Source organism: Haematobia irritans, chromosome 4, assembly GCF_050003625.1.
Source record: "Haematobia irritans isolate KBUSLIRL chromosome 4, ASM5000362v1, whole genome shotgun sequence".
NCBI classification, from domain to species: domain Eukaryota; kingdom Metazoa; phylum Arthropoda; class Insecta; order Diptera; family Muscidae; genus Haematobia; species Haematobia irritans.
Window position 1 is genome coordinate 216,755,029 of NC_134400.1, and position 15,815 is coordinate 216,770,843.

General features: G+C 31.2%; 1 protein-coding gene across 4 annotated transcripts in view; it reads right to left on the reverse strand.

The window, feature by feature from the left end:
- Positions 1 to 15,815, reverse strand: part of LOC142234983 (RNA-binding protein Musashi homolog Rbp6) — a 1,501,536-nt gene that overhangs the window by 115,742 nt on the left and 1,369,979 nt on the right. For all 4 annotated transcript variants that reach the window (XM_075306193.1, XM_075306192.1, XM_075306194.1 and 1 more), the window contains exon 8: positions 13,576 to 13,624. In XM_075306193.1, the coding sequence (XP_075162308.1) occupies positions 13,576 to 13,624 (49 nt within the window). The remainder of the gene's footprint in view (positions 1 to 13,575; positions 13,625 to 15,815) is intronic.

Consider the following 15,815-nt stretch of genomic DNA (forward strand, 5'->3'; position numbering starts at 1 on the left):
CAACCATTTCACTAACACTCATATTGTGGTATTGGCTTATACACAAGTGTTAAGATATGTGTGTGTGTATGGGTGTGGGTGTATTCCTTTCAATTCCTGTGTTGGTAAAACAATCGAAAAACGCTATGTGGGAAATTTTGTTGCCCCATAACGATAAACTGAAAACCTGCAAATGGCCAATGGGGTAAATAACAAGGATGACTACAAGAACAAACAACTCCCTAAGATTTAACCAAGCCAGGAAACGTGCGTTTCGTAGTAAATGTGCATATAACTGTATGTATGTGAACCAAAGGATAATCTTAGCCTCAAGTTAGCACATAACACTCTATATCAATGTGTGTATGTGTGTGTGTATGCATTAAGTCTTTGGCATTGTTTTCCTATTTTAGTTTGGGGATTTTTTTTGCCAACTACTGTTTCCACTGCCGTTTCATTTTCTGATGCATTGCTACCGCTACTATTGTGGCTGTTGCCGTTGTTGTGGATCTGTGTTGTGGTGGCTTGTTTGCTTTGAATCGTCTCGTCTTTGTGACACCATCAAGTAAAAGCGTAAACACACCATGGCGCCAAAACGTAGACTAAAGAATCGGAGGAAAATTCACAGATTAAAAAAATATGTGAGCAACGAACTAAAGTCCAAAGGGGACAAAATTTTGTATACAAATGAAAATATTTTTCTTACCATATTACAAAACGGCTACACTGTGCGGAATGGTTATGAAGCCTTTTTTTTGAGAACGCACTAGTTACACATTATTAAAGACGTATTTCCTTAAAAACAAGACCATTTAATTAAAACATATTCTCCTTAAATTAAAGAAAAATCAAAGTAGTTGTACGTTAATTTTGTATGGCTCAATTCCAATCGAATTTGTAAAGTTTGGCTACTTAAGGTATGTTAACAAATACATTAAATTAAAATTGAACTACGAAAATCGGCTTTTGGACTAATCGATTTGTTTTTGTCTAAAAAATCGAATGTGCTTGGATGGAGACAACCAAGACCACAGTTCTAAAAAACTCACACGTTGTTACCCACATCGATTAAAATAACAACATGTCTCTACTCTGTCCAATTGATTTGGACAATTTAAGGAAAAATGAGACCATTTGGCAAAGAAAAATTGCTCTTTCATGACGATTACGAAATCTTATGTCTTCAGCTTTACTGCCGTTTAATTCGTTGTATTGATATATTTTGCTTAGCATAAAATACGCATTTCTCTCATATATTTTTTTTCCTTGTCCAAGAGGGGTATCATTCACGGTTGCCATAATTGTTAGAATTCTACCAAAAAGGGTAGATTTTTTAATGTTTGGTAGATTGGTAGAATTCTTGATGTTTTCGTAGATTTTGCTGAATATTCCTCTCCATCTAAGTGGTATTTTAATTTTCTATATATAGAAATAAAATGCTTACAAAGTTCTTAAAAGTTTAACAAAATTTTCTATAGAAATAAATATTGACAAAATTTTCTATAAAATAAAAGTTTGACAAAATTTTCTATAGAAATAAAAGTTTGACAAAATTTTCTATTGAAATAAAATTTTTACAAAATTTTCTATAGAAATAAAATTTTTACGAAATGTTCTATAGAAATAAAATTTTAACAAAATTTACTATAGAAATAAATATTGACAAAATTTTCTATAGAAATAAAATATTGATAAAATTTTCTATAGAAATAAAAATTTGATAAAATTTTCTATAGAAATAAAATTTTAACAAAATTTTCTACAGAAATAAAATTTTAACAAAATTTTCTATAGAAATAAAATTTTAACAAAATTTTCTATAGAAATACAATTTTGATAACATTTTATATAGAAAAAAAATTTTTACAAAGTTTTCTATAGAAATAAAATTTTGATAAAATTTTCTATAGAAATAAAAATTTGATAAAATTTTCTATAGAAATAAAATTTTGACAAAATTTTCTATAGAAATAAAATTTTAACAAAATTTTCTATAGAAATAAAATTTTCTATAGAAATAAAATTTTAACACAATTTGCTATAGAAATAACATTTTCACAAAATTTTCTATAGAAATAAAATTTTGATAAATTTTTTATAGAAATAAAATTTTGGCAAAATTTTCTATAGAAATAAAATTTTGATAAAATTATCTATAGAAATAAAATTTTGACAAAATTTTCTATAGAAATAACATTTTGGCAAAATTTTCTATAGAAATAAAATTTTGATAAAATTATCTATAGAAATAAAATTTTGACAAAATTTTCTATAGAAATAACATTTTGACAAAATTTTCAATAGAAATAAAATTTTGACAAAATATTCTATAGAAATAAAATTTTGACAAAATTTTCTATAGAAATAAAATTTTGACAAAATTTTCTATAGAAATAAAATGTTGACAAAATTTACTATAGAAATAAAATTTTGACAAAATTTCCTATAGAAATAAAATTTTCTATAGAAATAAAATTTTGATAAAATTTTCTATAGAAATAAAATTTTGACAAAATTTTCTATAGAAATAAAATTGTGACAAAATTTTCTACAGAAATAAAATTTTGAAAAATTTTCTATAGAAATAAAATTTTAACAAAATTTTCTATAGAAATACAATTTTGACAAAATTTTCTATAGAAATAAAATTTTGACAAAATTTTCTATAGAAATAAAATTTTAACAAAATTTTCTATAGAAATAAAATTTTAACAAAATTTTCTATAGAAATACAATTTTGACAAAATTTTCTATAGAAATAAAATTTTGACAAAATTTTCTATAGAAATAAAATTTTCTATAGAAATACAATTTTGACAAAATTTTCTATAGAAATAGAAATAAAATTTTAACAAAATTTTCTATAGAAATAAAATTTTAACAAAATTTTCTATAGAAATAAAATTTTAACAAAATTTTCTATAGAAATAAAATTTTGACAAAATTTTCTATAGAAATAAAATTTTGATAAAATTTTCTATAGAAATAAAATTTTAACAAAATTGTCTATAGAAATACATTTTTGACAAAATTTTCTATAGAAATAAAAATTTTACAAAATTTTCTATAGAAATAACATTTTGACAAAATTTTCTATAGAAATAAAATTTTAACAAAATTTACTATAGAAATAAAATATAGACAAATTTTTCTATAGAAATAAAATTTTGATAAAATTTTCTATAGAAATAAAATTTTGACATAATTTTCTATAGAAATAAAATTTTAACAAAACTGTCTATAGAAATAAAATTTTAGCAAAATTTTCTATAGAAATAAAATTTTGACAAAATTTTCTATAGAAATAAAATTTTGAAAAAAATTTTCCATAGAAATAAAATTTTGATAAAATAAAATATAGAAATAAAATTTTGATAAAATTTTCTATAGAAATAAAATGTTGACAAAATTTTCTATAGAAATAAAATTTTAACAAAATTTTCTATAGAAATGCAATTTTTACATAATTTTCTGTAGAAATAAAATTTTAACAAAATTTTCTATAGAAATAAAATTTTGATAACATTTTCTATAGAAATAAAATTTTGACAAAAATTTCTATAGAAATAAAATTTTGACAAAATTTTCTATAGAAAAAAAAATTTTGACAAAATGTTCTATAGGAATAAAATTTTAACAAAATTTTCTATAGCAATAAAAATTTGACAAAATTTTCTATAGAAATAAAATTTTGATAAAATTTTGACAAAATTTTCAATAGAAATAAAATTTTGACAAAATTTTCTACAGAATTAAAATTTTAGCAATTTTTTTTATAGAAATAAAATTTTGACAATTTTTTTTATACAAATAATATTTTGACAAAATTTTCAATAGATATAAAATTTTGATAAAAATTTCTATTAAAATAAAATTTTGACAACATTTTCTATAGAAATAAAATTTTGAAAACGATTTATTTTAATTTGCTAGGTTCTAGGTAATTTTTTTCCAAATTTTGCTATTATTTTTAGCACGTGTGGCAACCGTGGTATCATTACATGTAAGAATAGTTTGTTTGACAAAGGTCAACGTGGCTTTAATACTTCTGCAAAAAAATATTCAAAGATAATGAAATCGTCTTTAAATGTATTAATTTTTTGCATCTTGTATTCCAACAGACGTTTTTATACCCTCCACCATTTGTCATTCCGTTTGTAGCACATCGAAATATTGCTCTAAGACCCCATAAAATATCTATATTCCGGGTCGTGGTGAAATTCTGAGTCGATCCGAGCATGGTCTTTAACAACCATGCAAAAATTAGTCCACATCGGTCCAGATCGGGTCCCAGATTCGGCTTGCGGAGCCACTAAGAGAAGCAAATTTCATCCGGTCCAGCTGAAATTTGGTACATTGTGTCAGCATATGATCTCTAACGACCATGCAAAAATTAGTCCACATCGGTCCATAATTATATATAGCCCCCATATAAACCGATGCCCCGATTTGGTTTGCAGAGCCTCTAAGAGAAGCAAATTTCATCCGATCGGTTAGTCGGATCAAAAATTGGTCCACATCGGTCCATAATTATATATAGCAACCATATAAACCGATCACCAGATTTGAACTCCGGAGCCTCTTGGAAGAGCAAAATTAATCCGATTCGGTTGAAATTTGGTACGTGGTGTTAATATATGGTATCCAATAACCATCCAGGAATTGGTTCATAATTATACACAGCCCCCATATAAACGGATCCCCAGATTTGACCTCAGGTGCCTTTTGGAATAGCAAAATTCATCCGATCTGGTTGAAATTTGGTACGTGGTGGTAGTATATGATATTTGACAACCATGCCAAAAGTGGTCCATATCAGTCCATAATCATATATAGCCCCCATATAAACCGATCCCTAGATTTGGTTTTCGAGCCTCTTGGAGGAGAAAATTTCATCCGAGTCAGTTGAAATTTGGTACATTGTGCTAGTATATGGCCGTTAAAAACCATGCCTAACTAGGTCCATATCGGTCTATAGTTATATATACCCCTGAGATAAATCGATCCCCAATCACACAAAAATTGGTCCATATAAAGTTCATAATTGTATATAGCCCGCATATAAGCGACCCCGATATTTCAATTCTGGCTCTCTACGTACCGTGCAAAAGTCCATATCGATTCGTAATTATTTGTAGACTTACTCGTACCTATATATATATATATACCTTTTTTATACCCACCACCATAGAATGGTGACGGGGGTATAATAAGTTTGTCATTCCGTTTGTAACACATCGAAATATCGATTTCCGACTATATAAAGTATATATATTCTTGATCAGGGAGAAATTCTAAGACGATATAACGATGTCCGTCTGTCCGTCTGTCTGTCTGTCTGTCTGTCTGTTGTAATCACGCTACAGTCTTTAATAATGAAGCAATCGTGCTGAAATTTTGCACAAACTCGTCTTTTGTCTGCAGGCAGGTCAAGTTCGAAGATAGGCTATATAGGTCCAGGTTTTGATATAGTCCCCATATAAACCGACCTCCCGATTTGGGGTCTTGGGCTTATAGAAATCGTAGTTTTTATCCAATTTGCCTGAAATTTGAAATCTAGAAGTATTTTATGACCATAAAGAGGTGTGCCAAACATGGTGAGTATCGGTCCATGTTTTGGTATAGCCTCCATATAGACCGATCTCCCGATTTTACTTCTTGGGCTTATAGAATCCCAAGTTTTTATTATTATTGACTGAAATTGGAAATCTAGAGGTATTGTAGGACCACAAATACGTGTGCCAAAAATTGTGGGTATCGGTCCATGTTTTGGTTTGGTCCCCATATAAAACGACCTCCCGATTTGGGGTCTTGGGTTTATAGAAACCGTAGTTTTTATCCAATTTGTCTGAAATTGGAAATCTAGAGGTATTTTGGGACCGTAAAGAGGTGTGCCGAAAATGGTGAGTATCGGTCTATATTTTTGTATAGCCCCCATATAGACCGATTTCCCGATTTTACTTCTTGGGCTTCTAGAATCCCAAGTTTTTATCCTATTTGCCTGAAATTGGAAATCTAGAGGTATTTTCAGGTCATAAAGAGGTGTCCCGAAACGGTGAGTATCGGTCCATATTTTAGTATAGCCCCCATCAGAACGATCTCCCGATTTAACTCCTTGGGTTTCTGGAAACCGTAGTTTTTATCTGATTTGCCTGAAATTGTAAATACTGATCATGAAAATTGCTTGAAACTCAATGTAAAATTTCCAGATTTTACTTCTACAGATTTAAGATTTCAAATCAAGACGTTATTTTATAATTTTTTGCACACTTACAAGAGATGTTAATGATTCCTCTAAAACTCAAACAAAAATGGTTCTTATAAATCCAGAATCTGATATAGTCCTCATAGGTGAAATCTTTAAATTTATCTTCGGGAAGTGTCCTCAAGTCCTCAAGCCCTCCTGAAATTTCAAGGAAACCCTAATATTTGGTTCATGGTGGTGGGTATTTAAGATTCGGCCCGGCCGAACTTACTGCTGTATATACTTGTTGTCTAATACATATATACCACATATGGACTAACTCACAATTTAGAAAACGATGTTAAGAAGTTTTAAGATACCACAACCCAAGTATTTCGATTGTGGATGACAGTCTTTCGTAGAAGTTTCTTAGTATGAAGACATAATCTTTGGAACAGGGTATGTGTTTTTGTTTAAGTGTTCATATTCTCCCGACGACTAGTTTTTATTTCCAAATATAATCCAAATATGGCCTGACTATATTTATATCACAATTAAGGAAAAGAAGATATATATTTTTTTAACATTCCTTAAAAACAGCAGTGTAAAGGAAATATCTTCGACCGATTTTCGAAAAAACTGGACAAGGTGAAGGCGATTTCCCCAGACATACCACATTATACGTTATTGTTGAAAAAGGATACTATTGTCGAATTTTTAAATAATTTGTAAACAAGGAAATAAAATGCCCCTCCCAGTAAAAACTGGGTAAGCACTAGTGATTCTTTCAGTAATACCGGTAATCAAAAAGTTACTACTTGCAGTATTACCTGGGATTTAAAAATAATAACTTACCTGTGTAGGCAAAAAGTGATTCTTTCTATTAATACCGGTAATCAAAATCATATCTTGAGGTCCGGGTTCGGCTCTACAGTGGGCACCGTTAATAGTAGCGATAAGTAATGCCAAATTACATTTCAGAAAAAATTGCCAATAAAATATACCTTTGTTTTATAAAGTTGTATAGTACATAATTTATTTTACAAAATAACATCATTGAATAGATCCATGTCGTGGAGCGTGGTATAGTGTGTCGGATTACAAAACAAAAAGGGTGAGTTCGCACTTTTTGGGTATCTTTATGGTAAAGATATTATTTTTGGAAAGCTGGTATGCTAGCGAAGAAGTACTTATTTTTCGACTGCCGGTATGCTTGCACGGAAGTACTTTCCTCCAATGTCATGCCCGTGTAAAAGTATTACTACTGATATATGTACGAGGAAGTTGTTACCAATTTGGCGCAGGCATACTTGTACTCATACCTGGTAATAGAAGTTTTTGCTGGGCTGATGCCTGAGAAGGTTTTTCGAAGTATCCCCACATTTATCCCACTCACTTTGCATTGTGAAGTTTGTTTGATTTCTTTTCGCAAATTTTTCTCAAAAATATTTACTTTGACATTTATATAGTAAAACTGATTTAGTCGAATACCATTCATTCTAAATCAAAACGAAATATGTTAACAAATTTTTACTTGGGTATCCTTGATAGCAATCAATACAAATGGTCAGTTTGCTTCGTTGGGCAGTTTTTTGGTGAACATTCCTTTCAGGAATAAATGGATGCTGCATAAACCATAAATAAGTTAAGGGAAAATTCTTTAAGATTTATTTTCTCTTTGTTTTTTTTTTCGATTTCTAAAAAAAGACCTCGAACCTAACTCAAATACTATAAATATTGTCATCCCAAAAACAGAATGAGGGAGGTTAGGAGAAGGAAAACCTAGGGAAAGTGACAACAGCGGGTAAAAAGGAAGTTCAAGAATTTTCTGTCACTTCATGACATTTGTTTTTCTTGTAAAATACGACATTATTGTGCATGATATACGACCACTTTATCCCCTTGCTCCATTTCAACAGTGCCATACCCTCAAGTCTTGGCATTCTAAACCACAAAGAAATCTTGGACCATAGAGAACAGAGAACAGAAGACAACAAAAAAAAAAGACAAAGACTACCATAAAGATGAAATAAAAATTTATATATAGTTTTTGGGGTTCTTGTGGTTACCAAACAAAAGTTGATAATATTCTTCCCTGGGAGAGTATGGTATGATATTGCTGCTTCTGTATGACTACAAAAAGATAGAAAAGAAAAGCCTGTAAAGGTCCATTTCCGGTCTTTTTAGGGAAGCTTTTTAACACCACAAAAACGAAAAAAAAACAGACAAATTTTTACAAAAATTGTCGAAATGTTTATAGTAAATATGTATGTACATCTATTTGTAAATATCTTTGCAACTTTTATTTATTTCTTTTTCTTTACTTAAGAAGGTCTGTACCAAAGTCATATTAAGGTGGGACGGAAAAAAGAGATTTCTCTCAAATATGTTTTTGAATAACTTCTCAACATGGCATAATTTCGTCGAGATTATATTGGGGAGATTATAATGATACATTTCGAGGAGATTTTAATATGTAAATATCCTACAATTGGACTTCACATCCCAAATATGATCGAATTCACTAAAGCACCGTCTTTGATATGATCGACACTTTGGTATTACTTTTTAGTAACCACCTTACGCTCTAAAATTACCATGGTGCAAAGTCCAACGTACTGAGATCATAAGATTTTTGTGGCCATTGAGCGGTAGAAATGAAGCAAGAAACTTCCTTTTAAGCAATTCTTGGCTGACGCATGCTGAGTGCGATGGTACTGAGTCCTGCTGGAATTTCCATGGTCTGCGGCCGAAATGTTTGTCTGTCAAGAGCTACGACATAGTGTTCGGAATTTATTTTGACCCCATCGTCGATGAATACCAGCGGGGAGCAACCATCGGCTGTTACGGTGGCTAACACTAGAGTACTGGTGGTCAATCGAAGCTGTAAGGTTTCAGCTGATTTCTGTGACCAGTAAATTGACCACTTTCATGCAAGTGAAGCTCTTTCCAGTCTAACTCTTTTTGTGCTACGGTGAGGTAAGTTTTTGAAAATGTTCGAATTGAGCATAAGTTCATTTTCAATACATTGAAACAAATATTTACATGATATTAAAGATTATGCAACTTAAATTTTAGGATGCGAAATTTACAAAATATTAAGGACAAATTTCTTTAAAATAATGACAATTTAATTAAATTAAAGCTTATTATCTTTGCTTCAAAAATTTTTTTCATTAAATTTAGGATACAAATTTTGTAAATTTGCGTCCTTTGTGTTAAAGTCCCATGTCTCTGAACTAAGGCTAATTTTCCTTAAAGTAAAGAAACACATGTTTGATTTAAAGAAATTGTCCTTAAATTAACTGAAATATTGAAACTTTAGATTTAAGATAAAAACTCTTCAAATATATGCTAAGACTTATTGTGAAGATTTAGCGTCTTTGGTTTAAAGTTTTTTGTTTTGGAATTAAGAAAACATTTTTTTTACCTTGAAGTATCCGTTATAATTTGGATTTTTAAACTGGAATTTGTTTATACGTGAGTACCTTTATTAATAACTCCGCGAAAAGGAAATGAAAAATTGATCAATGAGATCTGTATCTTAATTTTAATTTTATTGGTCATAGATTTAAAGCCAGATAGGTCGCTAAACAATGTCTTTATTTTATGTTAAAGAAGCCGCATCTTTGGCTCGGAATTAATGGCAAAATCCTTAAGGGAAGTTCACCATCTTTGGATCCAAGTAAACTTTTTTTTGAGGGTAGGTGCGTTCTTGTGAAAGAGGTTTCTGTCACTGCGACGTGAATTTCGATCAAATCTAGCCTTCACTTTTCGGATTTTTTTTTTTGTCTTCTTACCGATTTTTTGCGTCCACCTTTTAGAAGCGGCGCAATGCGCCAGTACCACGGTAAAGAGCAACAAAACAAGAATATTTATATTTCATGTTAGCCTGATACCGAAACAGGCAATTAACGTCCAAATGCATTATATCTAATTTTACAATTATTAATCGAGCTTTATGGACAGATTTAGATTAAGGAACACGATTAATAGAGTCATTGAGAAAGAAAGAAAGAATATTTATTTACACTTAAATGCTGGAGAGCTCTAACGATAGCCACTTGGGGGTTTCAACAAAATATAAAATTACCACACTATCACGCTTCAATTCCATCACGAATAACTTTATATCTGAATGAAATAGATCAAAATGCTCTTATAAGCTTGTAAACAATAAAATGAACTGGAATATATCGGTCAGCTGTCAGATGAGCGGCGAAATGATGACATCCTAAATATGTCATCATACATATCAGCTAGCCTGTAGTAGCAGTCCTACTATTCTTTCCATTGTAAGACCACATGTGATGGACTTTTCTCATCTCACAGAGTGTTGAATCCACCCTAAGATACATAAATATTTCATTTGTTATGTATTATGTCCATATAAAATGAATACAAGTCTATGTATGGTATATTTGAAAAATTGATTTGCATACTCAGTTTAAGGTTTCTTGGGTTTTTTTTCTCTCTCGTTATTCCAACATTTCGATATGGATTATGTAAACTAGTTCCAACAATATCCATCTATAATGGGGTTCCGAAATTTCTACAAGGTGACCATCTATAGGGAAGGGGATTTTCTTTGAATATTTTGAAATTCTATTGGAAATGAGTTATGATAGCATTTTGCAATGATATCCAATGGATATCACTTCACTGGAGAATATTGTGTTAAATGTTCAAGTCATTTTACCAAGATTTAGTGTTAATTGTGGGGAAAATATTTGTAAGAAAATGGCAAAATAAAGAATGATATATTTCCTAAAATGGCATAGTATGAGCTTATATAGGTGTGAGTGCGTATGTGTGTGAGGGGTTCTATGCAAATATTCTTTTTTTTCTATCTTTGATAAGAGAAAACCGCAAGGATACTTGTTATATGCATGTGTCTTATGAATATTGTATGCGATGGTTGTTGAAAGGACTTTCAAAAGAATGTAAATACCAAAGAAAACACAACCAATATGGACAAAAAGAAAATATTGTTATTTTTTTTATTTCAAAGATTATCAAAAAGAAACAAATTTCTATGCATTTCAAAAAGAAACAAATTTCTATGCTTTTGAGGATAGAATTTTTAATTGACATATTTGAATTTTTATAAGCTGGTCACACAGTAGCAGTTAAAAGAGTACTAGTCAATTTTCCAAAATAAACTGTCTAGGATGTCATAAATTAAAATGTGATTTTTTGAATAAGGCAATAGGAACAGTTAGATACGGCTGCGGGGAACGGATGCTATGATGGTATTGAAAAATGAACTTGGACGCTGTTCATTATACCTTGCGCCACACTGGGTATTATAAGTTAGTGCAATACCCAAAAGGAGACGAGATAGACACATGGTGTCTTTGGCAAAATTGCTCAGGGTGGGCTCCTGAGTCGGTATAGCAATTTCCGTCTGTCCGCGTGAACACATTCTTGTAATCAAAGTCTAGGTCGCAGTTTTAGTCCAATCGACTTCAAATTTGACACAAGTATGTGTTTTGGCTCAGAATAGAACCCTATTTTGGAAGAAATCGGTTCAGATTTATATATATCGTTCGCCCGATTTACACTAATATGACCACAGTGGCCAATCTTTTACTCTGATTTAATTGAAATTTTGCACAGGGAGTAGAATTAGCATTGTAGCTAAAGTCGGGCGGGGCCGACTATATTATACCCTGCACCACTTTGTAGATCTAAATTTTCGATACCATATCACATCCGGCAAATATGTTGGGTGCTACATATAAAGGTTTGTCTCAAATACATACATTTAAATATCACTCGATCTGGATAGAATTTAATAGACTTCTACAAAATCTATAGACTCAAAATTTAAGTCGGCTAATGGACTAGGGTGGAACACAATGTTAGTAAAAAATATGGGAATCATTTAAATCTGATGAAATTTTAAGGAAACTTAACAAAGTTTTATTTATGATTTATCGCTCGATATATATGTATTAGAAGTTTAGGAAAATTAGAGTCATTTTTACAACTTTTCGACTAAGCAGTAGCGATTTTACAAGGAAAATGTTGGTATTTTGACCATTTTTGTCGAAATCAGAAAAACATATATATGGGAGCTATATCTAAATCTGAACCGATTTCAACCAAATTCTACAACAATGCTAATTCTACTCCCTGTGCAAAATTTCAACTAAATCGGAGTTAAAAATTGGCCTCTGTGGTCATATGAGTGTAAATCGGGCGAAAGCTATATATGGGAGATATATCTAAATCTGAACCGATTTCAACCAAATTTGGCACGCATAGCTACAATGCTAATTCTACTCCCTGTGCAAAATTTCAACTAAATCGGACCAAAAAATTGGCCTCTGTGGTAATATGAGTGTAAATCGGGCGAAAGCTATATATTGGAGCTATATCTAAATCTGAACCGATTTCAACCAAATTAGGTACGCATAGTTACAATGCTAATTCTACTTTCTGTACAAAATTTCAATTAAATCGGAGTAAAAAGATTGGCCACTGTGGTCATATGAGTGCAAATCGGGCGAACGATATATATGGGAGCTATATCTAAATGTGAACCGATTTCAATAAAATTTGGCTCATATTGGGCGAAATATATATATATATATATATATATATATATATATATATATATATATATATATATATATATATATATATATATATATATATATATATATATATATATATATATATATATATATATATATATATATATATATATATATATATATATATATGGGAGCTATAACTAAATCTGAACCGATTTCTTCCAAAATCAATAGGGATCTATTCTGAGTCAAAACACATACTTGTGCCAAATTTGTAGTTGATTGGACTAAAACTGCGACCTAGACTTTGATTACAAAAATGTGTTCACGGACAGACGGACATGGCTATATCGACTCAGGAGTCCACCCTGAGCATTTTTGCCACCATGTGTCTATCTCGTCCCCTTCTGGGTGTTGCAAACATATGTACTAACTTATAATATCCTGTTCCACAGTGTGGCGCAGGTTATAATCACTGAGACAATGGACCCATATATTTAAATTTTATAGTGTCTCCACAATAGACCAAATTATACAAACTTATTGACAGCAACGATTCTATACTAGACATATCGTATTGAATGTAAGAGAGAACATCTCAAAACATTTACTGAAATTGGGCTCAAACTTTTTCATTCGATGTCTAGTATTTCAAAAAAAAATTGTTGAAGTACTGAGAGAATAAGTAATTAGCCTCAGATTTTGAATTCTTTCAAAATCTGTCATACTCTATGAAGTTTGAAGTACCTTAACATAATGGGATTGCAAGATTTGCAACTAACATTTCCTAGCTATCCTAGAAATTCTTTTATTTTCTTTTCAATCTCCTAACATTCTATGGTATTTCTTCATTCATTGTCTTCAACTTACCTCTGTGTCGATTTGTTTGCTTATCGAACATAAGCATGGCATCTTCGATCTGTAAGGAAATGAACAAGAAAGAGAAAATAATTAGAATTTGTTGCTAGAGGAAAGTTTTGAAAGTTGGTTTAGTTTTAGAACTTTTCTCCTTCTCGTCTCTGGATGAATAATGTTTGTTGAGTAGATTTTAATTTCTAAGACGGCATTCAATTAAAATGTGCTCAAAAAAACTTAAGTTAAGAACATAAACCTACTTAGCCCAAGGAGGATAGTCATCAACGCCATAACAAATATGACTGGTAAGAGGGAAGGGGAAAAATATTAGCAAATTATAGCCTTACATCATCCTCGTTTTCAAACCCACCCTCCATCCTACAACTTTTACAACTTATGGATGGACCCCAATCAATTTTAATATTTTGCGGATTTTCAGGGTAAAGTGGAAATTGATGAGCGACTTGCGGCAGATGAGTGATGAAAATGTCGATATTGCCGCCATCAATGTCGTCATTTTCACCAGCCATCAATGTCAAATTGTGATAATAATCAAAAATGAAAAGTTTGATATACCACCCCCCCTGGAAATATTCAGGTATTCACGGGGGGATGTACGAGTATGAATGGATATCTCATATTTTGGGCAAAAACATGATTTTGTCTGTGGGTTTATTGATTCAGGCCTGCGGTTTTTGTTTTGCAGACTGCCTTGATAATCGATTTCTGGAAAGAATATGAAGTGGTTTTTTTTTGTGAAATTGTGACATTTATAAATTTAATTTTTGGTTGTTCAAAACATCCACTTGAAGCTACCCAAACCAGGTTTTTTTGTCATCTTCATGGTAAACCATATGACCAAAGTTCATTGGAGAGTTTTGATGTGATTGAGTGTATCACATAACAAGATATCGTTAAGTTAATAAGCATATCAGAAATTCTGTGATGAAGGACGATTTAAAGTTTTATAAATAAAATAATACAAGTCAAGGAAGCAGGAGAAAAAAAATGGTTAGGAGTTGGTAAAAAAATTAAATTGATGGGTGATTCGAATCGTATTCTATGCCATTTTGCTTTAGGATTATTACAACTTTTATAACGTATATTATATTTCCAGATCTACCAACTATTGTGAGCAATATTGGGACTTCAAAATGTTTAATGTCAAGTAGGAAAGAAGGTCTTGCAAATCCTCTCAAGTCTGTAAAATTTTCTTAATATCACATTAAGATTTTATTGAACACTGTTCCTCCCTTAATTTGTCTTTTTCTTATCCTATCCATACATTTTTGTTCATGGTTCGTTCAAAGGCTTCTAACGTCATCCAACTGTCCGTCCGTCTGGCCATGTGTCATTGCAGATGGTATTTATTGATTGTTCCTGATGGAAAATATAACTCAACGAAGGATGTGAGATCCAGCATATTGATTAAATATCACAGAACCAACATCCGATTCATTTGTATTTGGCGATTTCTATTCGTTCGATCGTTTGCCAAGAATTCGTGGAAACAAACAGTGGGTCGAGAATAAATCCAAAAAGTAAACGAAATATACTAGGATAGAGAAAGAGAAACGGCCTGTAGGGATTCGTAGTGGATCAATACGGTTGAAGTGGACACCAAATCCTTTTCCACAGATTGGTGTCATCCTCCATAACCTAATCTTTACATCTCTTATATGAATTTCTCTTATAAGAATTTGTTTCTTATGAAAAAATTCGAAAAACTCTTCAATGAATGATGTTTGCTCTTAGAGTTAAGATTAAAATCGACTCGGAATCAGTATTTTAAAATAGAAGAAAATTCTCTTGAACTGAGGACATTTTGTTCTGCAAAATTGGGATGAAATCTTCAATATTATTAACAATGTTTAAAATTTTTACTGAGGTAGTAGGACTTCTCGCACAATCATGGGGAATGGTAGACATTTCTAAATTGGCTAATACGTTAGGTTAGGTTAGGTTAGGTGCCAGCCCGATGTATCAGGCTCACTTAAACTATTCAGTCTATTGTAATACTAAATTGGTGAATTTCTCTCTTATCTCTGAGTGCTGTCCGATTCCATGTTAAGCTCAATGACAAGGGACCTCCTTTTTATAGCCGAGTCTGAGCGGCGTTCCACATTACAGTGAAACCACTTAGAGATGCTTTGAAACCCTCAGAAATGTCACCAGCATTACTGAGGTGGGATAATCCACCGCTGAAAAACTTTTTGGTGTTCGGTCGAAGCACGAATCGAACCCACGACCTTGTG